Source organism: Bactrocera tryoni, chromosome 4 (genome assembly GCF_016617805.1).
Source record: "Bactrocera tryoni isolate S06 chromosome 4, CSIRO_BtryS06_freeze2, whole genome shotgun sequence".
Taxonomy (NCBI): Eukaryota; Metazoa; Arthropoda; class Insecta; order Diptera; family Tephritidae; genus Bactrocera; species Bactrocera tryoni.
Window position 1 is genome coordinate 77,231,091 of NC_052502.1, and position 25,919 is coordinate 77,257,009.

At 38.3% G+C, this 25,919-nt stretch overlaps 4 protein-coding genes across 7 annotated transcripts in view; all 4 read right to left on the reverse strand.

Annotated features, from left to right (window-relative positions):
• The window catches only part of LOC120775652 (relaxin receptor 2), a 59,571-nt gene extending 47,133 nt beyond the window's left edge, over window positions 1-12,438 (reverse strand). Inside the window, exon 1 of one of the 3 annotated variants that reach the window (XM_040105908.1) lies at window positions 12,241-12,438. The gene's annotated coding sequence lies outside the window, so the exon portion shown is untranslated. Of the gene's footprint in view, window positions 1-6,139; window positions 6,315-6,361; window positions 6,466-12,240 lie in introns of those variants that run through there. The other 2 variants (XM_040105910.1, XM_040105909.1) reach the window with 2 other exon arrangements.
• LOC120775653 (proline-rich protein 36) lies at window positions 7,962-9,942 on the reverse strand. The gene is made up of 2 exons (XM_040105911.1): window positions 8,211-9,942; window positions 7,962-8,140 (listed from the first exon to the last, which is right to left on the reverse strand). The coding sequence occupies exons 1-2, from the start codon at window positions 9,940-9,942 to the stop codon at window positions 7,962-7,964; spliced, it is 1,911 nt and encodes a 636-aa protein (XP_039961845.1).
• Window positions 12,439-14,199: 1,761 nt separating the features above from the next.
• On the reverse strand, window positions 14,200-15,459 carry LOC120774372 (2-methoxy-6-polyprenyl-1,4-benzoquinol methylase, mitochondrial). The gene is made up of 3 exons (XM_040103967.1): window positions 15,164-15,459; window positions 14,683-15,101; window positions 14,200-14,544 (listed from the first exon to the last, which is right to left on the reverse strand). Exons 1-3 carry the CDS (start codon window positions 15,396-15,398, stop codon window positions 14,242-14,244), a joined length of 957 nt encoding a protein of 318 aa, XP_039959901.1. The 5' UTR covers window positions 15,399-15,459; the 3' UTR covers window positions 14,200-14,241.
• A 774-nt stretch (window positions 15,460-16,233) lies between these two features.
• LOC120774093 (protein strawberry notch) overlaps window positions 16,234-25,919 on the reverse strand; it is a 30,927-nt gene continuing 21,241 nt past the window's right edge. Inside the window, exons 3-15 of one of the 2 annotated variants that reach the window (XM_040103428.1) lie at window positions 23,656-23,886; window positions 22,746-23,144; window positions 21,808-22,019; window positions 21,641-21,746; window positions 21,180-21,565; window positions 20,695-21,101; window positions 20,340-20,493; window positions 19,995-20,275; window positions 19,350-19,927; window positions 18,260-19,288; window positions 18,046-18,184; window positions 17,556-17,916; window positions 16,234-17,299 (exon numbers count right to left, since the gene is read on the reverse strand). In XM_040103428.1, the coding sequence (XP_039959362.1) occupies window positions 17,066-17,299; window positions 17,556-17,916; window positions 18,046-18,184; window positions 18,260-19,288; window positions 19,350-19,927; window positions 19,995-20,275; window positions 20,340-20,493; window positions 20,695-21,101; window positions 21,180-21,565; window positions 21,641-21,746; window positions 21,808-22,019; window positions 22,746-23,144; window positions 23,656-23,886 (4,517 nt within the window). In that variant the 3' untranslated portion in view covers window positions 16,234-17,065. The remainder of the gene's footprint in view (window positions 17,300-17,555; window positions 17,917-18,045; window positions 18,185-18,259; window positions 19,289-19,349; window positions 19,928-19,994; window positions 20,276-20,339; window positions 20,494-20,694; window positions 21,102-21,179; window positions 21,566-21,640; window positions 21,747-21,807; window positions 22,020-22,745; window positions 23,145-23,655; window positions 23,887-25,919) is intronic. The other variant, XM_040103429.1, reaches the window with a different exon arrangement.

A 25,919-nucleotide genomic window follows, 5' to 3' on the forward strand; every position in this document is an offset into this window, starting at 1 on the left:
AAGGTAAATACTTTTCGATATTTAAATTTTTTCGGTAAAATGTGCGTACAAATTTTTTCTCTTTTTTTGCCAATTGTTTTCACTATCCTCTTAAATGTAGGCAATGTTTTTTTCTTGCCAACAAACTTAGATTAAAAATGTTGCCTACATTTAGGCTTGTACTTTAGCAAATACATACACCCAATACGACGAATTTCGAATAAATGTTATTGAAAAAAGCAAAGAACTTAAGAAAAATTAACTTGTCATTAACTGTCATTTTCACAAGTTGTCAAAAGTTTTGATATTTTAGAGCAGAATTTTTGTCAAAGGTTAAAGGATAAAGGAAATACTCACAGACAATTTTCGTTCAACATACTCTTACAAGTATATCTACTTGGAAACTAAGACTAAAGCTTCTAAAAAAAGATGTAATATTATTAATCCTTTTGATAGTAATGCTTATGCCGCCAACTTAACAAATTGCAATTTATTACTCTTCAAAACAACCTTAAAATCATTAAAAAGGCACTTGTTGACTACATTAAAGATTCAAAAATGCTGCGGAATGAATTTGAACTGACAAGTGATGCATAAACACCGGATCTTCACTAAATTATATGTGCATACATAAACATAAGTGTATGTAGACAGGATAGACAGCATTGAATGTGTGTTGAGAGCGGATAAAAAGGATTGTGAAGGCGATCCAGTGTTGCCACAGACACACGCTTTAGTGACTGGAAAAAACAGCCAACTATTTTGTGATTTCCATAAGCGACTTTAGATGGGAGTAAGAAAGATTTACGCACTTGAACAAATTTGTATTGATTTCGCCTGGCAAAAATGTTCAACAATAAGACGAGAAATGCAAAAGATTTCCCAAGCAAAAGCATTGGACCTTTTTCTTTTTGGTAGGACAAGCTGTCACTGCCAATAAAAAGGGTTTAAGAGAGTCATTAAGAAGTGTCGATGGGTACATTTGGCCTGCATGTCAAAGGTCAAATAGACAAATTTCCATATACAACGAAGTTCAAGAATATCTAAGCAATTTACACTAACGTTTCTGCTCATTTATTGCATAGTTTTCGGCGTTATAGCAGAGTTTGGGAGTTTGGGTAAATCTGACTGTGATTATGTAACGTTTGTACGTGGCGGCATATTTTCCAGCACATGTGAAGTTATACATATTAACGACTTTTCAACAAGTACACTTTTTATTTTTTCATTTTGGAAAATTCCTAGAAACACGTCATTTATCAGTATGGAGCAAGAGGCATAACATGCGGCATTTAGGTATGAGCAACAAGAAAAGGAGTTGAGGAAGATTCATAGACTTCTATTTCAAATAAATCTCTCGAAAAATTATATAGCAATTTTTCATATGTAAAAAAATTAAAATAATTGTATTAAAAATTAAACAAAAAATTAAAATTTAATTTTATCCCTTTAAGTTGCTGTGGTTTTCCATTAAATTCTCTTGAGTAAACTGAAAATTTAGAAAGCAATCGAAATGCTATCAATGCCAGTGTGTCTTATTATCCTTAAAGGATACTAAGGATACTTATGACACCATTAGCATACTTTTAGGCAACCAACCGAAATTTTATTAGCACACTTTAGGCACGAATGCGGCACTTCAAAGGCAATGCTGCGCGCCGACGCATAATTTTTAGCTGTGCATTATTAATATTCCTTTAAATTAAATTTTTGCTACAAAGCGTCATAAATCGGAATTTCTTTCTATTTTTCGGCATAAGTTATTAATTTTGTGCAATTTTTGGGTTTAAAAATTATGTTGGCATAAAAAGTAAGTGCACAATTTTATAATTTTACTAAAATAATGTCGATTATTTAATCTAAAACAACATATTTGGTGAATATCGCCTAAATGTAGGCAACAATTTTTCATTGGCTACATTTAGGCGCAAAAATTACTTCAAATTTTACTGAAATAATGTCTCATATTAACGCTAAATCTACATATTGGTGAATATCGCCTAAATGTAGGCAACATTTTTTCACTGTCTACAATTAGGCGCAAAACAACGCCTGCACTAACACTTAACTGGCGCATATGAGTACTCTAAATTGGTTAAAGAAGGAAAACATATCAACCGAAACTAAAAAATTATTAGAATAGCCCCATCCGATTTTTAAGACAGTTTTAAAAAATTAAAGCAAAGAGTAAAGAAAACCTATAAGAGAAAATATAAATCTGCAATAAAACCCCTCTTTTCTCCCTTCACTATTGCCAATTCAATTGGAGAAATGGGTCATGTATTTTAAGAATCTTGCCTCAATCATCTCCCTTATAAGTAAAGCGCATATTTTCAGCTTCTTTGTGACTCGCAAAAAACTATTGCAACAAATTGTAGTTTTGCTAACATAACTGTATACAATTTCAGCTAAAAATAGTTGGAGGCACAAACAGCTTTTTCTTTTCTACGAGTGAATCCCTACACTAGCACTCAACTACAGTTCTCCAGCGCCCTTACGTTGGCTTTGTAATTACATGATATGCCATGGGAACTCTACCAACCAAAACCACTTTTATTTCTTTATTTACTCAGACTCTTTTAGATTTTCATTGCTCGTGCTGGTGTCGTTTTCTATTTTGTACAGTTTCTGTTTGCTTTGAAGCTCCACAATAGCGACAATTGCCAGCTATTAATTTAGCTATTTTATGCGTGTGAATATGAGTGGCAAATAAAGCCAGCAACAAATACTAGTGTAAGTATGAGCGTGGTCTAAATATTTAATATGTGGCGAGTTGACTGGTGGATTAAAGGATTCATGAGTGTATAAAGTTCAATCGGAAAGCGGTGTAAAAAAGACGAAAGCTAATAACTGCTGAAAATTAATAGCACTGAATACAGCGATGCTGGGCGTACTCACTTTCTACCTTCTAAAAAAATGTTGGAAGTCCACTGAGTCGATGGTGACTATTGGTCCCAGAATTGGTCTTTTAATAAAACCGTATTTGCTTGCTAAAAATCTCTACAAAAACCGTCGCCAGATGGCGTTCCAATCGTAAACTTCTCTTTTCCTCAGTAACCGCCGTTAAGGTTTGAATTTATTAAAACTTATGGCATTTCAAATACCTGTCGATGATGGCTTTTAGCTTCTCAGCTCTTAGAACTCAGATTCGACCGATGAAAACAAAGTTCAATGAAAAGTCGAGCTTGAAAGCTTTAAGTTCAAAAGTTTAGACATGGATATTGTGTATTCACAAATCTGACATTCGAAAGATCTAGTGGGGATGCTTAGATAATAGAAAACAGAAACTAAATGCAAACATTACGAATTAAGAATAAAACTTTAAACTTTACATCCCTTACGAATCGAGAATACAACTCTAAAACTAATCTAGTGTTTATTAACTATTTATAGAAGCACTTCTTGCTTGAAATCTCTCAATGCAGGTAAGTCACGTGCCTTCTAAACATAAAACTTTCGACCATCGTGTTCACAGAAGCATATCACGTCATAAAAATCCAGCAGCTAAATAAACAATACAATTTACAAATTAGAGAATGGTCACAGGCATCAATAATCTCTCGGTATGTATGCCATCGGATTTCGCTTTATGGGTGCTATCAAATGCTTCACGGTAACAATGGGGGATTTTGATCTAACGCTGACAATTTCAGTGGTACAGAGTAAATTCGTGGCAGGTGGAATGAAGGTTATGAAATTATGGTTGGTGCGATGCCATTTTATTTTCTGTGCTTCTGTGGACATACAGATTTTATAACGGTTTTGGTTGGAAAATTAAAAAAAAAGTATATGAAGAGGAAAAAAGTTGTTGGGTGAGTTGAAATTAAGTGAGGAAACCAGCTTAGAAGTAGACAAATACCTAGAAACGTGGAGTAAACTTTGTCAACATGGAATAATATATGTATATTTACTACAAGCTACTGAACCACATCAGCGGCAGTAGATTGAACGTATGTAAGTGCCTGGCGTAAGCTCCGCTGGCAGAGTAGGCATATAAAATGCTAATTTGCCTAAATGTATGTTAAATATATTGACTCAATTCTATACGCGAACGAATTGTAGCAAATGAATAAAATGTTCAGGTGTGTTTGTGTGTGTGTGAGTAAGAAATGAAGCCGTCGAGGCGTCTAGAATTAAGATGCACAAAGCGTAACGACAAACCAATTGTGAGAAAGAGTCAATCGGAAGCATGTTATTATTTGCACTCGTGCAATTAATCAAGTAAATAGACTTATATGGTTTGATTTCAATTTTAATAGCAATTGTAATGAGGAAAAGGCATGTCTGACGCGTTTCTGTGCACAAAAATTGGTTTGTGGTGCCAACGATTAATGAAAGCCAGTTTAACAATTTCAGTTCAATAAAATTTAACTAATTTCAATAAATTTTAATTTGCTTGCTATAAGGTTAACTAATCTTTATTGCATTAAACAATTTTTTATTGGATGGAAAACAGAGCTAGAATCATTATTTTGCAAAATTTTTTATGAAGTCAAAAAAAGCGCCATAAAAGCTTTAAATAAAGCTTCTTTTGTTGCAGCTTTTCGATGAAAGCTCCCTTAATAAGTAATAAAATTGTGAAATTATTTTTCATACAAAAATTTTAAAAAAGTTTTAGAAAAATAAAAAATATATAGAAAAATTGTAAAAATTAAAAAAAAGAAATTTTGAAAATAAGAGATTTTGAAAAATAAAACATTTAAAAAACAAAAATTTTGAAAATCAAAAATTAAAAGAAATAAAAAATAATCAGGTTTAAAAAATATTAAATTTAATGGTTTTAATAATACATTTCTGTGTAAGAATATTTTTTTTAATAAAAAAAAATACAAGATTTTAAAAAATTAAAATTTTTAAAAATTAAAAATATTTTTAGAAAATTTAGAAAAATTAAAATATATAAAATATTGTAAAATAAAAAATTAAAAATTAAAAAAAGAAGACTGAATTCTGGAAATAAAACATTTTGAATAAAGAAATTTTGAAAATAAAAAATTTTAAAACTAAAAAATAAACAAGTTTAAGAACAAAAAAAATTTAAAATAAAAAATTTTTAAAAATGAAAAAAATTGAAATTTTAAAATAAAAAATTTGAAAACTAAGCAGTTAAAAAAATTTAAAACTAAAAAATTAAACAAAAAATTAAAAAAAAATTTATATAAAAAATTTAAAACTTAAAATTTGTTTTTATTTAAAAATATACTTAAAAAACTTTGAAAAATACATAACATAAGACACAAAAATTAAAATTTACATTTTACCAATTAATTAATTAAAAACATAAACTTTATATTACCTACAAATTTTTATTAAAATTCTTTTCAGTTATATGTCAACTAATTTTTACTTTGTAGCCATTAATATTTTTAACAACAAAAGACTTTGTTTTCCAGCAATATGCTTTGATCTTAAAACAATATTTTGCTATTAGGTTTTAATTTTTTTTACTTTGATAACTCAGCACACCATTTCCGCACGTTTTTCAAATAAACTTTAATCGAAATATTTGCTTATGGATTAAGGCAAATATCCGAGCAATGTATCATAACATCAAGTTTTTCTTTAGCGGCCGGCAATTCGCTGGAAATTTATGGTTCACAGTAATATTTCAAATTGAGTGATGAGTGCAAAAACAAGACTAAAGAAAACAATAACGCAATAATCATATGAAGATGTGAGGAATAGAAAGAAAAAAGCAGAGAAATCTAAATGTCTAGCATTCAGCCGCAGTGGTTCGATTAAATTAGCGCATTAATTTGGAGAGTTAAACACCTTATGTAAGCAAAAATTTTCGAAGGTAAATAAAACGGCGCAACGCCCACACTTTTTCCCGCACACGCAAGTCCCTTCGACTTTCGTTAGAGAATTTTAATTATATGCATTTTTTTAATTTTGTTTAATTTTGTTAATCCGCTAAAAATCGACTGAATCACCTGTCAAATTGCGTGCGGTTCAAGGCCATTTCAGTTGACCTTTCGGTAACTGTCAATGTTTACCGTTATGTTTATGTGTCAATTGGGGTCGACATTGGCATTAAATGTTGCGTACATCGCGATACTTATCACCGAAAGCCACACGCCGTTGAGGCATTAATTATTGGTAAAGCTTATGGATTATTATTAATTTTTTGTGTTGGAATTATGCGTATAAAACTATTTACCAGTAGCGTCGGTGAGACAGTGCACTTTTGAAGTCAACTAAACACAATTAAATACTAGGCTTATTCGTAATTTGGACTTATCCCAATGAATTGCATAAACTTGGATTGAATTCGAATTTTTTTCACACTTTTATTTAAATTGTATTATTATTTAGCATTTGATATTTCGTTTTTTTAGAATTTTTTTTCCAAATTTTTATATTTAAATATTTATTCATTCACCTCACAAACTAAAATCGTTTTTATTCTCGGCGCTTCTTTTGAATTTAAATTTTCAAATATCATCCGCAAGTTTCCGAACTGTCTGTCTTCGCGGCACTTCTAAACGCGTCCGCTTGCCGCTATCAACTGAAGAACTGATGAAGCGCACAGCCAACAGCAGCCAGCAATCAAGCGTCAGCCGCGTCTGGTCGCCCAGAGAGGCGCAGCGTCTAGCTGCGTGCTTGCAACAAATGACAGAGCAAAAAGAAGGCAAAGGCACGATATAAAAACGAACGCATAGACGACAACCGCATACACACGAGGTTCGAAGTGTTGGCGGCGGCCGCGGCAGAGCGTTAGCATTATGGCGGCAAAGCAAAACAGTTCCGGCAATAGCGGAATCAGTCTGAATAAATAAAATAACGGCACAACAGAAATTTATGAATGAAAAAGCGGCGTGGCAGATTGCACTCGGATGAATGGGAGTATAGGGGTGCAAATGTAGCGCTTGCGAGAGGGTTGTTCCATTAAAAAAAGCTCGCATGCTTTCACGCGTTGAGTGCGTTAGAGCTTCTAGACGTTGGGATTTTAGAGCTTTTAGGCGTTGAATAAACTTTGGCGGTAAATTCGAAATTAGTAATATGGTTTAGTGGAATCCAAATGACGTAGACTTCAATGAAGTAAAGCTCCGAAGACGACAAAATTAGAAAGCTCAGACTTTTATTTCAAATCTTATACAGCTTTAGCTAATTTTATGAAGCTCATTGAGACAGGAATAGATAAAGAAAGCATTTTCGAGCATCATAGCTCTATAAATTAGCCATGCACCTCCTCGGTTTAGTCTAAGCCTGGATAACAAGCGCAAAATGACTCTTGCCAACAGGTGCTACTTTAGGATCGGTATGCAATTGAGAAGCAGATTCATCTCTCGACGAACAAAAATTACGCTCTATAAGTCTCTCATTGTGCCCGCCTTATTATACGGCGCAGAAACATGGACTATGACAACCCCAAATGAGAAGGATTGGAGCATTCGAGAGAACTGTTCTTTGCAAGATCTTTGGAGATGAATATCGAAGAAAATGGATGGATATACCATATAAAGCACATAAAAACCCAAGGAATATTCGAGTTAGGCCATGACGTTCACATGGAACATTGCGACTGACGAAGTTTTGTATTCTCTGCCCAACCCGATCATCAGTTATAGTACCAAAGATGAAGAAGAGATATTCCCGGTTTCATTGTTTAAGAATCATTGGGGTCTCAGTTCATATTTTGGTCTCTATACTGAGCTGGCCCTTACCATATATGAATCCCGAAATCCCCAACTTTCGATATTGTACGTTCTAGATATTGAATTTAATCAAAGACGACTTTTTTTAAATTTTCACTTACAATTTTATTTCTGCAAATAAATAATTGAATAACTTAAGTAAGAACTTAAATTAAAAGCTGACGCTGCGCACGAAGCATCATGGATCTCCTCCTATCTACTCCGAAGATTATAATAAACTCTCCGTATTCGAAATCTCCGCTCCAAACTTTTTCAATACTTGAGTTGAGTTCACACACTAACACTTATCTAGATTAAAAGCTAAAGTTTGTTACCTCCCTTCACCTAATAGTGAGAGAAAGTGCGGTGGTGTTGATGTTGCGGCGCATGCTTCGCTGCTAAATTGGCCGCCTGTGCGAATATTTGTTCGATTTCTGAATCCGATAGGTTATCGAAAAGTCCAGCCTGCTGTTGCTGCTGCTGGTATTGCTGTTGTTGCGCCGAAGCGACTGGTGGCAAGTAAGCTGTGAGAGAAAAAATAGTAATACATAGTCCATCTAAGTCCTTAATAGTCGCTTCGTGTTTTTTTCTTACCCTCTCCCGGCGAGCTACCATAGGGCGGCAATAGAGTTAGCGCTGGTCGGTTAACACTGGGTGGTCCGTAGGAAAGTATTGGTTTCCAGGGCTCCTCAGCTCCTTGTACAGCGGGCAATTCGGGCTCAGGCTGTGGTGCAGCGATTGGTTGAATGCTTGGGATTTGCGGTGCTGCCTCGGCGCTACCACCTTCCGGTCTTTGCGAACCGGGCAACGGTACAAGGGGTGGAAACTGCGCCTCTGGTTGCACTGGTATACTTACGAAGGTGGGTGATTGCTCGGGCCGACGGGGTGGTTGAACACCGATAGGAAAAACAGGGTTGGGATTCAAAGCCGTGGGACGTACCGTTGGTATGCTCACTGTGGGCGTGGTTGGCACAGCTGGCGTGCTGGGAACTGCAGGCACTACGGGTATGCTAGGAAAAGCTGGTGCTGAGGGGAATGTGGGAATTGCGGGCAAAGCGGGCGCTGGAGGAAAACTGGGCACGGCAGGGAAACTCGGTGAAAGCGGTACGGCAGGAATGGCTGGTATTGCGGGCACAGGCGCGGCTGGCACAGTGACAGGGATACGTTGTGGCTGAACGAAGCTCGTCTGGAAATAATGAGGATACTGATGTAGCGGCTGTACAGATGTCAAAGGATGAGTCGTGTGTTGTACTTGCACAACAGAATGGACCGTTTGAACCGGATGTACTGGCGATAAAGCCGGCACTGGTTGAAGCGGCTGTACTGGTTGTAATGGCTGCACTGGTTGCAACGGTTGGACCGGTTGCAACGGCTGTACCGGTTGTAACGGCTGTACCGGTTGTAACGGCTGTACCGGTTGCACTGGGTGCACATGAGCCACCGGTTGGACGGGGGTAAGATTCGGCACAGCTACTACTGGTTTTTGAGGGAAACGAGGATAGTTTACGCTGTATGAAGAAACGACAGCGCCACCAGGACGCAAGACGAATGGCGAAACAGGAGCAGCAGTTGCGACGGCGGGCGCCACAGGTGCCACAGCGGGTGCAGCAGCGGGCGCAAACGGAGTAACATGCAAATGCGGTAATGTCTGCACAGCCGGAGGCGCAACAGCGGGTACAGCAGCTGCAGTACCAAAACCAATGGCAGTGTTGCCTAATCCAATGTTAGAACCAGCATATGAGGCGATAGGAAACGCGGCGGGACCAGCGGCAAACTGTTTAATATGATAGCCTCCAGCGCTTGGATACTTCAATATTGTGGGCGCGTGGGCATGTGCGGCGTACACGGGTCCGTGAGAGTAGGCAGGTGCTTGAACGAAAGCTGGAGCAGTCGCGTATACGGGTGTATGAGCGTGGGCGTGCGCGTGTGCGGCTACATTGGAAAAGGCAGAGGCGCCTGGCAAGTTCAAACTATATCCATAATGTGCGGCATAGGATTTAGGCCAGTATGCGGCTTGGGCAGCATGTGCACCATAGCCTAGGCCACCATTGTAGTAGATGCCACGTTTGTGCACATCCTTGCCAACATCTTCCTTCCGCTGCAGCTCATCGAGTGCTGAAGACGGTGATAAGGACTCTGACTGTTTGTCTGATTTCTCTTCAATCGGCGCGTCCTCAGTTTTTTCTGCTACTAACTGTATATCCTTTTTCTGTTCACTTTCCACAGCACGCTTCTGACCGTATCTACCAAGAGGACGAACTTCCACGGCGTTGCTGGCAGCAATAACTGCCAATAGCGTGAGGGCTATTAATAAATTCACTTTCATCGTCGCTTAACACAATTGTTCGCTATTATATAACACTTGTAGCGTTTAATTGAAGTCTATTTCACAAGTGTCACGTTTGTTGTGAAGTAACGTACGCACTCTAAACCACGACGCGTACGCGTCTGCCTTTCGTTTAACAATAAAATGGGCTTCCTACGCAGATGGTGTATTTATAAAGCGGATGTGCAACTGCTGGACGTTGGGTGGTTGAGCGGACTGCACACGCCTATTGCAAGCGTCGAAGAGGCATTTAAACGTACATACATAACAATGGCTCTCCAACCACAGTTTGCCAGCGAGCAACGCTTCTTCAATACGATTTGCTACAGCGCGATTTTGCAATCGACGTCCAATCGAAGACGTACGTGCTCAATCGCTTATGTATGCCTGCTTTTAATTTGCATTTTTTGGCCAGAAAACTATGTAATACTAGTTAAATTCCACCTGTTGTACCCCGGAACGTCTCAATCATACAGCTCAAACAGGTAATACCCCTGACAGCAGCTAATCAAGTAGCTGGTCAATCAGCCAATACGCTAATCAGTTTAAGTTGCGCATTGTCCAACAAATAATACATGCTTCACACGTACTTGCGGTTACTCACTTATAAATACTCACTTATCGACGCTGATAGGCCGTTGGTCTCCTGGGTCTGCATTAATGTTGACTTTTTTCTTTTTATTGCTTTTATTTCACTTACACTTCCACTAAGTCTAAATATTTCACTGCCTATTTTTCACTTTGTAGTCATCGATCGGCACTGACTTGACAACTTCGGTCACCGCATTGCCCTTGATTGGCATTCTCCGCGCGAAATCGAAAGTGAGCGAATTTATTTGGTATTATTGACCACTTCACGAAACGTTATACGTACGCAATTTCTGTACCACGGCAAGAATTATAAATGCGGATTTCTCACGCACCTATTTTGTCCATATATGTATACTAAATATAGATATTTAAACGCAAATGGATATATGTACTTCTAAATAAGGAAATTATTTTTTCAGAGAAAAACTTCACGCTTGTAGCAGCAGAAGAAATTGGACAAGTAGAAGAGACCGAATTTATAAGCAAAACCTTTTAATGGTACCAATTTTTGGTAATTTCAACCAAGCATTTAGCTTCCTCTTTTTCTTGGACTGGTTGAGGAATTTGCTCTTGAAATTTGTAAGGAAATACCAAGGAAATTTCGCGAATTCCTCAAAACCCTATTTTATCTACTGAAGATCTCTTCGTAGATCTTCCTCAAGCATACGAAATAAAAACGAAGTCAAAACCATTAAAAGCAAAATGATGTCAACTTGCGTCAGTTGGCCAAAGACGAGATCTAGGGCAATCAGCACAACGACTTGCTTGCCAAATAGCCAAACCAACAGCTGTGCTCCAGTTCGGTGAATTATATCAGCAGCCAAGACAATTGGTATCTCAATGTACTGTAAACAAATTACAACATACTCGAGTAAGAGACACGAATAAAAACTATTTACTGAGCAGATCATACACGCTAAAAGTGAAGCAGCACAAATCTAGCAACAAAAACTAAATACCAGAAGACACAAAAGACTGAGCAAGCAACGCCTCCAACTTCCAATATTTATTGGCGGCATCATTTAAAATTCTAAGCACATTCGTGCACGACGCAAAAGTCGGCATACTGAGCAGTACGCGTGCGCGCACGCTTAGCTACGCCCAAAAGCTACAGCAGCAATAAAGGCAACAAGTGTTAAATGCGCCAGCAATACAGTAAGCAGTAATAACAATTTGTTTAGATGTTTTTTTTTAATATAAAATGTATGCAATTCGATGTGACGAAATTTGACTTTTGTAATTATGCAGTTTGAGCGTTGCAAGGCAGGGAGAGCGCGGAGACGGTAGTGAGGTAAATATTTGTGTGACGGCAGTGAAAGCTTAAAATTCCTACGACTCTCGATAATTTAGCATTATAATTGCATTTTAAAGCGTTTGAATTTTTTGCAAATTTGGATTGTTGGAAATTTGCTTAGAGTTGCCGGCAAATACGAACAATGCATGTACATTCTAATGTAAAATATTTTAAAATAAAAATGGGTGTACAATTGTTTATTTTTCAAATATTGGAGTATTCAATTTGATTGTTATATCCTCAAAATGTCAATTTAATCCTTCCACACTAACAATTTACACATAACCTCAAATGTGATGACTGTGCACCTATGTGCACATAAACCTCTTCCACTTAATGTAACGCCGGAAGAGTATTTTCAAGTAATTTTATAGTCACTAATGCTAACTATAACTATTAAATACTGAACGCACCTGCAAGAATCCTTCACTTGTGGTTTAAAAGCACATTTGCCCGCAGGAGCACCTTCCGCAATATTTGCTCTCTGCGCTTCATTTTCCAACGTACTTTCACTCTTAATTTACACTTAATGAATGCACTACGATATGCAGTAACAAGCAAACACATTTCAACACAAAAACACTTAATAACGTACACAATATACGCGCACAAATTAACTTTTACTTGAAAAAGAACGGAAGCTGAAAAATACTAAAACAGCTGACAGTCACAATAGCGTGGATGCTGTGCAACGCACAGGGTGCGTCAGATACCGATGTTAATGATCAGAATAAAATTTACTCAGAAAAAAATTGAAACATATTTTGTTCGTTTTAAAGGAGTTAATATTAAAAGTAGTTAATAATATTATATTAATAATAAATTTAATTGTTAGAAAAAATAATGTTTATATTAATAGGTATGCATATGAATTTAAATTGAATATTATAGCTATAATATGATATATTTATACCAAATTTTAAAGAAATGGTAACCCTCATTAAAAAATAACGGCCTCCTAATAATTTATTTAAAAACCAATGGCACATATCAAGTCTGCCAAAAGAGTATACGGCGTAATTATATAACTTTTGCATCAAATACTAACGCTTATTTGAAAATAATATGTCCATCTATTTTTGACGTTATCGTCGTTTTCAAATTGTTATTGCTGCATGACTAAATTTGTTCATGTGTTGATTTGTTGTTGTTTGGGGTGATATGTGTTTAACTTCTTTCTTTTTTGTTTTGTTTGTAAGTGGATTTGTTTTTATGTGCTCGCACATACATACATACATATCAAATATTACGACAGCGCCCATAAAAGCTATGCTATGCGGCTAAAATTTCACCTTTGGGTGGCATTGGTCATTTTAAACACGAATCAAATGTATACAAACACTCACATATCAAAAGCACATATGTACATACATATGTTTATAATCGTTTAATAATATTTACAAAAAAATTTCAGAGTATCACACTGTGTCAGCAATGCATGGCGTATGAGTAACATGATTTGTAAATAAATAAAACAAATTTGACAGTTCGGAAATTAACGCAGAGAACGTTAAACGTTCTCTGATTAATGTTTCCATATTTCTTATTAATATTTACACAAGTATGTATATGTGTCGTAGAAAACAAAAGAAAAATTTTTTTTTGAAAATATTGATTTGGCTTCAGTGTGCCTTCTATAGTGCCTTCGTTTTGATGCTACTATGTACATATGTATGTATATACAGAGATATGCAAACAGAAGGAAACATAATGTATCCTACAAGCGTCAACCAGATTTTTATGGAAGTTATTATTGCTAATTTTATAAATTTGAGAGCTTTCAAATATTACATTTAAAAAAAAAGTCACAAATATTGCTAAAAGGTACTATGCACAGTCGTCCGCCCATAAATATTACTTCTTCAAATTTTATGCAAAAGCATTAAATTAGCGCTCGTATAAACAATTAGTGTACGTGTACTGATTTTAAATACATATGTATGTTTGAATGATTTTTTTGTGTATTTACATGTGCATGAGTATGTCAAAACGTTTTATTAAAATTTTTGACGCTTAGAAATTGCGAAATATATATTAACCTGCATAGAAATGCCAACACAAATTGTATTTATTAGTTTTTGTGTTAGTATTCGGGTACTCTGGTGATTTGTAAAGCAAACAATTGGATTTAGTTTTATTAACATTTGTATAAAATAAAGTACGTGGGAAAGTTGAAGCAACAAGGTCGCGCGACTTTACTAAGCTTAACTTGTTTAAGCGGCCAAAACTTTAGCACTTAATTTGTTGAAATATGTATAACAGAAAAATAAAATCACTGTATATATAAATTTACAAATTACTTTATTTTGTTACATGCGTAGTTAAAAAGTTTAGAAATAAACTTTTCGTAGGAAAATATTTAAACTTAAATATTTGTATAATTATGTGTTTGTATGTTTATAAAAGCTTCCAAATTATAGCTTAAAACCTGAGTGTATGCTCACAATGCCAAAGGTCAAGTTTTCGTAATACACCAACTCGAAGCCTGCTTCCTCAATCATCTTCTTGAACTCCTCTTGCTTGGGAAATTGCCTTATGCTCTCAACTAAATATTGATATGGTTGCCATTGTCCGGCCAAAATTTGTCCCATCGGCGGTATTACCTGAAATGAATATTGATCGTACATCCATTGCATTACACCATTCGTCAGATGGCTGAATTCCAAACACATAAATCGTCCACCTGGTTCCAAGACGCGGTATGCCTCACGCAGTACCTACAAAATAAGTATACAATTAAGAATTACACAATACATTATTTGGTGTCACATCAAAAGCAAAATTTGCCGCATACCTTAAATACGTTTCTGCCCATGCAAATAGCATACAAAAATAGCAACAATAAAAATATCTACCTTGTCAATATGCGTACAATTGCGTATGCCAAATGCGATAGTGTATGCATTAAAAGAGTCATTTTTGAATGGTAATTGCTCCGCATCGGCTTGTTGCCAATTGATGCTTATATCTGGCAGGTGTTCTTCGGTGAGCAATTGAAGTCTGGCACGCTCTTTGCCCACATCCAACATGTGTTGATTTATGTCAGAGATAGTTACATAGCTATGGCGTTGCAGTTTATTCTTTTTCGCGGCAAGTTGGCGTATATAACGAAAAGCAATATCGCCCGTGCCACCTGCCATATCTAACAGACGTGTGCCATGCATAGGCGCCAAACGATCCATGAACACATCCTTCCAGATACGGTGTATGCCAACGGACATAACGTCATTCATTAGATCGTAGGAGCTGGCCACATCCTCAAATACCTTGTGCACTGCAAAGAAGTATATGCAAATGTGTTAGAGTTATACAGTGTAACATTTTATTGGTGCTCACCTTTCTGATCCTTCTCACTCTCTTTCACCTTTTGAAAGCCGAAATGTGTTGTGCGTTCCTCAGACGACTCTTGCGGAGCGTCGTTTTTGCCATCATCAACTGCGCCTGATCCAGCTGTTACTTGCACACTTTTTCTACGCAACTGTGTTAATAATTTTGTGCAGCTTTCATTGATATTTCCATATTTTATGGTGTTTGTAATAAAATTCGATTTAAAACTTCGCGTAAGATTCATTTTTGTAGAACTTGTACTTTTTACGTAAAAAAATATAACAAATGGCTGCCGTTTATCAGCTGTTTTCGCAGAACAGCTGAGTTGAAATGAAACCGAATAGATATCGACGCGCACAGGGTGTTGCTGTTATCGGTTTCAAAAACTGTGGGTTTTGAATTTTACTTCTCAAATTCTACCGACAGGTGACAAAAATTCAATGCAGAAAAAAATTGTATTAAAAACGAAAACTGATAAAAAAAATTACAAAATTAATTAAAAAAACAATTAATAACATAAAATTAATTAAAAAAATGAAATAAAATTAATTAAAAAAATAAAATTAAATTAAATGAAATTAATTAAAATAAATAATAAAATAAAATTATATTAATTAAAAAATATATAATTTATTAAAAATAAAATAAAATTAAATTAATTTAAAAAATTAAATTAAATAAACTAATTAAAAAATAATAAAAATTTATTTCAAAAAATTTATATAGAAATCAAAAGATTAAAACTAATATAAAACTGTTGCCTCACAGTTGAACGATTTGTCGCCTACGACAAATACATATATCAGAATGGTAGACCAACATTTGAATACTACGAGCAGACCCCGCGTGAAGCCATAAAATCTGACATTTCCCCTTTGTACCCCCAATGAATATTCACAGCCGTTGCTGTTCAATACAAACACTGTGTCTATATATTCTCATATTATCCTCTGCATTTATTGATTTATATGATTTGTTTTATATTTTTATTAGCAATAATTTCTGATATATGTATGCTTGTATTGTATGTGGTATGTATTTATAATAAATTGTAATGTTTAAGTTTAAAATTAAATACATATTACAAAAACAAAAAAGTCCATTGATAAGCGTTTTCATTTATATGAATCATAGAATCATTTTTCTTTGCAAAAAACTTGGCATTTTAGCAAATTCATTTCCGCGAGGCAGTTGGACGAAATGAATTTGCCTTGTTTTAACATAAGGAATACTATTAATAGTATTAATACAAAATAACATTAGGTAACTATTTAAATACGAGACTACCAACTAAGAAGGTGGCGCATGTGCACCCTTCGTAAGGGTGCCACCGTGCACGCGAAAAATACACATTTACATATGTAGTAGTATACATTAGCGATTTGTTGCTAGATATGCACTGTTGCATATGCAAATTGATTCCATATATATATATTTCATTTTTATGTTTTTTTTTTTGTTTTGGTTTACTACGCATATAATATGATAAATTTATGCATTAGTTTGTATATATATTAACATTTACAGTGTAGAAGTAATGCCAAGTCACGCTAAACACATTTTTTATGTTGTATATATGCATGTGTGACAGCTAGTTTCATAACTAATAACTAAGTGGCTGCTCGACTGTTGCGCAGGCGCACCATAGCATCCAGCGTAATCACTACGTACTAAATGGTAAAGGGAACGTTTACATAGATTTGTAGTTTATCCAATCCGCTTCCATTTTCGTTTTGTGTGTATGCAATCCCTTCTAATTTTACACATTAGCATGACTTAAGCCATTTGCGCTTTTTGGGTCGTGTTTGTGTATCCTTTGCCGTACTCTTCTTTATATATTTTTACATTTTTCTTCTCACAGCTTCCGCACTTCAATTGTCTTGTTGAAATTATTTTCATTTTATTCAAATCTTAGAATTTCAGCTCCTCAATTCGCTCTGCATCGGACTTGAGATCTTGCAGCAGCAGTTCGTGGCAAGACTTCGGTATAAGCGTGCCGACAATCTTTTCACCTTCGGTGGTCTTCAAACGTATCACTTGCATTTTGTTGTTGGCGTTGCGCATGGCTAACACCTGCTCGACGCGCGTCCAAACGGAGAGCACGGAACCGGCCAGAACGTAATATAGACGCTGGCGCAAGCCAACCTGTAAAAAAGAAAAGTGCGTGAGCAAGTGAAATAGTTAGGAAATCTGTATATGCGTACCCAACAAGCAACAATGATTTCTTAATATAATGTTTTTATGAATTTTCAGTTTTCAAACAAATCACAATCAGAAGAAAATTATAAAAATAAAAATAGCCGAAATGGGTTTTGAGTAATTTTGCATAAATAAAACGTAATTCCTTTCCCTTGTTGTTGTGCTGTGCTCTGCCTTAATTCTACTTTCTTCGGTTACTTACCTCACATTCATTGCCCAAATTGACATTGCGACAGTTGCCGTTCCAGTAAGCGTGCGAACAAGTGTTCACCGATGCGTCATACTGTTGCGTCCAGTGTGGTTCCGCCTCCTCACTGGGCACCTTTTTGTACTTCTTCTCCAACTCTGCCAATGATTCGTGACGTATTTGGAGTCCCGTGTTTGGCCGATATACTTGATACATTATGTCTTTTTTGTTGAGACTCTTCTCCTTTTTCTTGCTGTTGGATTGCTGTTGTGGCTGTGGCGTTTCAATTTCCACCGCAAGAATAGCGGTGCGCTTGCCATTGCGCACTTGATGCGAGACATAGAAGCCCTCAAATTCGCTTATTAAATCGGCGTATCTGTAAATGGTAAAGGCAATTAATGGCAGTGCAAAAATTGAGGTTATGTAGTGTTGCTTTGTATCCTTTGCAGCTGTGGTGTCCGCGGACTCGTTGCTGCGTTGGCCGGTATACGTTACTACTACTCACTTGTCAATAGCTTCCTGCCAGATCATGCCACGTTCCACACGTACCGTATGCAGTTCGGCGGGTGCTTTACCGGTGGCGTGTTTGCGTATGAAGCGAACGAGCTTGACGCGCGTTACATTTTCGCCGGCGGCGCCCAAATCTGCGAAAATGAGGAAGAAATCGAAAAATTAAACAACCATAATATGAAAATAGCTAGCAAACTGCGTTGACCTACCTAAAATGCCCAAATCGAAGCGTCCACCGCGCTTCGCCTGATTGATGATGGCGTTCAGCGTGTCGGTGAAATATTTGAAAAGTCTGTTCTGGAGCTCTACCGGCATGCCGAGTATGCGATTCAAGAACTTCGATATATTGTTGTACTCTTTGTCCAAACTCAAGACGCCCGGATTGGATTCGCTATTCACTATAATACCCACACCGACTAGCGCGCCAGCAATGTCTTTGAAGAAGTCACCCTTATAGTCATTTGGCGGTGGCACCAGAGGCGACTCGTAGCCCATGATCGTCTTCATCACCGTCTCAAGGGCGGTGCGTCCATATTTGTTGTCTATATTGAATTGAGACAAGTCACGCGTCTCGGTGGCACGACGATCGCCATGTGTGAGCGCACCGAGCGATTCCAAACGCTTCGCTACTGTCGAGGCGAAACGCCGCTCACCCGCCAAATCGGATATGAGAAATATGTACTCGGGCGCATTCACTTGATTGGAACGATGTGTACGTCCGAACTGTTGTATGGCGCGATCAGCGGACCATGGCAGCTCCAGTGTGATGTGCACACGTCGACGCTGATTGCGCACGCGCCGATCGCTCTGTAATGAAATACCGCTAGATGCCGCCTCTGAAATGATGGCCACATCTTTTTCGCCATCCATAAAACGTTGCTTCTCGGTGATGTTGAGCGTCTCTAATGGCACATCCTGTTCGGAACGCGACTCATACTGTATAGAACCATTGTCTGACTGCACGACGCGTCCTTTGCGGCCGGTCATTTCGGCCACATTGTCGGGGCCGCCGAGCTCATCAATCAGCTGATCGAGCGTGTTCGGTGGCAAGCGATCGCCGAGTCTTTCAATTTTACGCAACAGCTCCTCTTTCATGCTACAGGCACGCTCAATGGCGTCCTTCGGTGGTGGACCATAATTCAATTTGATGCCGTTAACACCTATTTGCGTAACGGTACCCTTCAGTTCTTGTTTCTTCTGCAGCAGGTCTTGTATGCGATCTTGTGTGGAGACTGGCCCTAAGTGATACATGCGAAAATATAAGTTAGGATGAAAATTTAAAAAATCAAAACTACAAACCTTTGCGTTTTGGTACCACCGCATTGACAGTGGCTGATACACCGTTAGTGTTTGTAGTGCTAGCAGTAGGGACTGTTGTGTTGGCGCTGTTGTTGTTGTTACTATTGGCAGTTGTGTCCTTCGGTTTTGCCTTCTTCTTGGCCTTCTTCTTCGAGCGCGCCACCCACGGATCATTATCACTGTCAGAGCCGCTGAAGAAGGGATTAAAGTCAGAGGACTCACAGCTGTCCGAGTGCGCGGCCACATCGGACTCCTCAGACTCTGAGTGGGACATTTTGAAATCACTATCTTCCGATTCATTTTGTGAATCATCATCGGAATCATTCCACGAGTTTTTGCGCGTTTTCTTTGTACGTGCATCCTCTCGCCCCATTTTGCGTTTGCTACCCACAGTGCTGGATGACGAAGAGCAAGGCTCTTCTTTAATGCTCGCGGTCTCACGTTTGCTGGTCACTTCCGCAATTATGCTTTTAATGTTTGTCTTCACATCGGAATAACCACCCAAACCGAGTATTCGATTGATACGGTTGCGATCGGGTGCGGGGAAATGCTTCTCCACCAGTGATTGAAAAACACCCCTATGGGTTAAGAAAACAGACATAACCGTTAGAAATTGCGCTGTTTATTTCATTTTCCGGTACTTACTTTGCGGTGGACACGAAATCAGTCAGTTCTCCATCATCTCTCTCCAGTTGTTCGAGCGTGCGCGCTTCGCCCGTGGATTGCAGACCAATGACGACGCATTTGCCGTATTTAATCGCCTCGCGCGCCACATGCACTGCGTGATTAACCTTCGCCGCAATGCAGAGGTATTTGAAGAAACGTTGATGCGACGACCAAAACTGGCCCCACATAGTCTTCTTCATGCGACTCTCGGCGTCTATGAGTTCGGCGGCTTCGGTGAATTTCTGCATGGCTTCGACCCACTGAAATGGAAGACAAACTATGCAATTGCTTTTCTATGCAGTTGAATGCGTCGCACGCGCTTACCAGCTCCACAGACTGATCGTAGACCTTGCGAAACTCTTTGGACAGCGCCACCTCCTCAATTTTGAATGTCACACCGTGGAAGCTTAGCTGACGGGCTATATACATGCCACGCAATTTCATGTCCATAGCCACGATTTCCATAGCGCCAACGCCGCTGCAAATATGAAATGATTCTTCGGTCACTTTTGGAAGAAGAATTAAGGAACAAAGGTAAACTGGCGTCGGGTCTGGAGGCGGAAATCGGGTTTTGAGGTACCATGTATGAGGGGTATATGTATAACACCCCATATTTCCGACCTATCTTGCATTCCGCTACATAACCGTTAATCTGCGCAAAAGCATACAAATAACTTACCGTTTCTCCACCGCCATAATGAAGTCATTAAATGCCGGAAATGCAGTACCCTGTCCCCAGAGGCCCAAACGCACCATATAAGCCATATTTTTGGGCTCTGAAGCGCCTGTGGCCGAAGCGTAGACAACTCGCGCCCTTGGCAATTTATTTTGTAGCTCCAATACCGTTTGGCCCGTCTTCGTGGGCTTACCTGAGCCAACGGGGCACAAATTCTTGGCCTTGTGACACTCGTCGAATATGATGAGGCCATCGAAATCTTCGCCACACCACTGTAATAACTGCTTTAAACGTGATTTGTATTTGCCAGTCTTGTTATTGGATTCTCCGATGAGCGCTGAATATGTGCTGAATATAACTCCGCGCTTGCAATTGTTATTCACATCTGAAGATATTTTGGCGTATTTGAACTGTGCGGCGATGAGTACAAATATGAGTGTTTAATGTAGTCGAAATTTGAAAACTTGTTGTAAATAATGATTACCAACCTTATTAAGCGCATGCACTTCGATTTTGCTCGCGCCAATGTCCAGCAAATCGCGTTCGGCGTCATACTTCAGGTCATTGGACACCGAAATCCAGAGCGCCTTTTTGCGCCCCTTCAGATAGTTTTCATAGATTATGCCGGCGATAGTACGACCTTTGCCCACACCGGCGCCATCACCAATCAAAAAGCCTGCACGTGTGCCATCTGGCAGCAAGTGATCGTGCGCCTGAGAGGCGTACGTAATGGACTCCAACTGCAGCGCGCTCAAGTAACCGCTATTAATGGTGTCCGGTGGAATGGAGAGTTTGTAGTAAACATCACAGGGTTCGACGGAGGAGAGCGAGGCGGTCTCGACCACTGGATCGGGATGCTTTTTGCCCAATTTCACTAAATTTGCAAATAAAAAAGCGAAATATTTATAAAAAAAGTAATATTTTATACTGTTGTGCGCGTGCAACTTACATTTAGCGGGCCAATACTCGGCGTAAGTCTCGGCAACACCCATTTCTTCATAGTCCACTTCCTCCTCCTCAGGTGCAGGCGCAGCAGTGACAGTGGCGGGCGCCATCTGGAAAACATTTTAAAATTAACTCTGTGCTAGTTTCATTATGCCGCTGCGTCTGGTTTACCTTCATCGGCTGCATGAAGAGCTGTGCCAGCACGTGATTCGGTATGCCGCTGGTAAGAAAAGATGGATTAGCCGCGACCAAGGCTTGTATTTTCTGCATTATCAAAGCGTTGGTCTTGGCTTGTGATGACGCCGCGGTAGCCGGCGGATTGGCGTTAGCGGGCACGCTGGGCGCGGCTGTTGGCGCTGCATCATAGCCGAGGCCCATGCTCACTATAAAAAAAGGGGAAAGAAGCAAATACGAAAATAGGTGAAAGACATGTGTGATTGAGAGACGATAAACATTTTATTAAGCTATGTATATGAATATCATAGATAAATGCTAATATAATGAGTTTTAGCAAAGCAAATCATGAATGATTTTGAAATAGATCTTCAAAAAACAAAATATTAAAAATAAAATATAAAAAATAATCTAAAATAAATTTATACAAAATAATCCAAAAACGTCAAACTAATGTTTTTATAATTAGTAGACTTTGTTGTTGGTATTTTTGGGTTAATTGTTATTGTTTTTTAATGTACACAATGCAAGTGTTGAGTAAATGTTGGTAGAGTGTGCTGGCATATATAGTTTTCAGTATTTTCACATATGTACATACATAAGTATGTATGTATGTATTTCAAAAAATCAGAAAATCAAATTAACAAATGTATGCTTTGTTTTTGTTTTGTGAAGTAACTACCGCCAATACGCATAAAATTATTTTGTTTAAAAAACTGTTTTCCAATGTCATTTTTGAAAAAGCACACAATCATTTTTAGTTTACCAACAAAACTAAAGTTAATACTATTATAAATATGTATGTTTTCAAAAATATTTTTAAACTTCTAGCGCTTAACTACTGGTACATAGTATGTATGTCGTTAGTGTAGAACATCTTAACTAGCGTTTGAGGAGGAAAAAACGTTGTTTGTTACCAACATTACTCGACTTACTCTGCGCCAATAAAGACGCTGCCATATTCAGATTCGAATTTGTTTGATAGTAATTGCCTGTGCCGCCCAACACGCCCGCGCCAGCACCAGCGACCGCCGCCAAGGCAGCCGCATTAGTGTTAGTGAGTGCGCCGATGTTGGGCAGTGCGTTGAGGCCGCCAGCCGCGCCGAGACCAGCTGCGAGCAGCGCGCTTAAGCCGGCCGCGCCGCCGGGTACATTGCCCGGACCAGCAACACCAGCGCCACTGGCTGCAGCATACGCGGCCATATTCATCAGCTGATTGGCGCTGAATGGCAGTGGCGTTGGTAGGCCGGTGTAGCCGGCGGCCGCAGCGGCGGCGGCTGCTGCTGCTGCTGCAGCGGAGCCCGAACTGCTCGGATAGTTGGACATTCCGATGGCTATGTTTATATATTGCAAATGCATTTGTCATTTTATTGGTTGATGGTGATTTAATTGATTGTGATTACATATTTAGTTAATTAGTTGGTTAGTTGTACGGTTGATTGGTTAGTTAATTGATTGCGGGCGTGTAAAAGAAACAAATAAAAAAGACGATACAAAATTTTACATTATACACTAGTCATACAGAGAGCGGAGCGTTTATTGTGCACAGTTTGAGGTTATGTAAATTTGCAATTCAATTAATTTAATTTTTCGAAAAAGTCACGTTATTGCTTTCAAGTCAACAGTTATTTTTTAAGCGGCGTGTGTTGCCAGCCCACTTTTTTGCCAGGAAAACACAGAATATTTACAAATTTACAAACAAACTGTGTACACCTGCATTATAAAAACATATTTTTCAATTGCATGCTGTTCCTCAGCTAATGACTAGCTCTAGCGTAATTAGATTCGCATATGTTCCCATTATTATTGTTAGAGATTAGCCCGTTCACTCGCTCGCTTGCTTACCTGCCGGTGCTGCTGTGCTTTTCTTCGGCATATTGTTGTTGTTCAGTAATGAAACACCGCCTGCTGTTGGTTTTGTTGTTATTATAGAATTATTTATACGCGGTTGATTAGTTGTTAATAGAGAGTTATTATTATTGATAATATTTTTGTTGTTATTGCTGCTGGCGCTGTTTGGTTTGTGTCCGCTGTTTTTCGCATATATAACCGCGGTTTGTAGATCACGACCACCGCCTGGAAAAGAGCACAGAAATCGAATATTTAATAAAGAATACAAATAATAGCTTACGTTTATAGAATTGGAAAAAGTGTATAGAGAAAAAGCAACAAACGGTAATTCAAGGCCAACATATTGGAAATTCCGAGGCGGTTGAGAGTTTATAGAAGCCAACTTTCCTCTCTTAAAAATGCTAAAACCCAGATTAAAAATAATTAGAAAAGTTCAACCAAATGTTTACTCGAGGAATTAATTGGTGCCTCAGCGACTGAGAACGACATTAAGGCAGCCACGCTGAAAGACATGGGTTCGATCTCAGAGTCCTACCAATTTCAAAGAAATTTTTCTGGAAATGGTCATCCTTCACAGGCCAACGCAGATCTACGAATATCTTTTTACCATGAAGGACCTTCTAATAAAATTCATCAACTGTTCGGAGGCGACTCAAAACTTGTAGGACCCTCCATTTGTCAAACATTATCAAGGGGCTCGCTAAAAATATAAAAAGAAGATGAACCATTTCAAATGAGTCGCTGGCCGGTTCAAATTCTGGATCTGTACTGAGTGCTTAGATCCGACTGTTTCAAGTTGTCCACTTCGCAGTCGCTGGCGGTATACAAATCCGGATCAGTACTGAGTACTTATATCCGACTGTCCCAAAGAACAGTGGGGCCAACGTTGTTCACTTGGCAATTGCTGGCCGCATACAAATCCGGATCTGTACTGATCACTTAGATCCGACAGCCCCAATTAACAGGACATCTAATGTTGTCCACTTGGCAGTCGATGGCCGTATACAAATCCGGATCTGTACTGGGTACTTAGAGGAACAGTGGGACTAACGGCTCGAATTCGGCCCTTTAGAGGTCAGGTGTATCAGTGCAAAACTATATTGCGAATAGCAGAGCTAATAACCACTCAAACCGACAAACCTGACTCCAACGTCCAAGGAATTCGTTGCTTAGTTTTCGTCTTTCAGACTCATCTCATATCAAAACAGATTTGTAAACTTTTGAAACAAATGCGTATATTCAAAACTGTGAGAACCGCTCTCAGGCGAAATACTGAAGCTAATTTCTAATTGCTCAGACAAATTATTAAGTTAAAATATTACATAACCAGAGATCCAACCAGCTTTGGTATGCCATTTAAATAGAACATTAAGTCGCTTTGACAAGGCATATTTTTACGACCTGTCGTTAGTTAATCTTACTTAACTCATTTTTCGTTCAAGTTCTGTCGAAAAGGCATATTTCTAGACCTTTCGTTAGTTGACCTTAAATTTCAAACATAACTCAAGTCTTTTTTCTTCAAATTCGGTCCAAATGTTGCCGTCAAATTAACACTTCTTTCTACCCCTCATCTGTTGGCCTAGATAAAAATATAACACTTTGCAACATTTAATTATTTGCCTTCAATGATCAATCAGCTGATTTGATATCAAAGTATCTACAAAAAAAAAACTAACAAAAATTACGAATTTTTTCGCTCTCTTTGCTTGTGTTTGTTTCTCTCAACAAATCATATGATTGCCCCCATGGGACACTTGGTTATTTACATTTGCGGCGTCGCTGTCCGACATTTTTTTCCTTTTTCACCGCTCCACGCTGCCAACGAAAACCAATACAAACAAAAAATGCCGGCATTTTTAGTTGCTTCTGCTCAAATCACATTGGCGCTCTCATTTATGTTGTCTGCTCTTTTTTGTTTTGGACTTTTGGCTTTTTTACTTTGCCCAGCTTTTTTGCAGCGCTGTCTCACTGACAAAGCGCTTTTGTTGCGCTGCTGGTTGGCGGCACGGCTGGCTGGTTGGTCAGTGTTGTTTGCGGCGGCCGCGTGCGCGCCAGAAACGAAATAGAAATACAAACAAAACGACTGATAGCAAAGAGTTGTAGAGTTGCGCTGATAATGAGCGCGTTCTTTTCGTGTTTTACATGTGTTTTTTTTTTTTTTTGTAGCGCGAGTGTACTTTGCATATTTCAGCAACAAGTTTCAAGCGCAAAAAAAAAGTAAAAAAACTAAATTATACAAGCGCATTTGTGTGTGGATG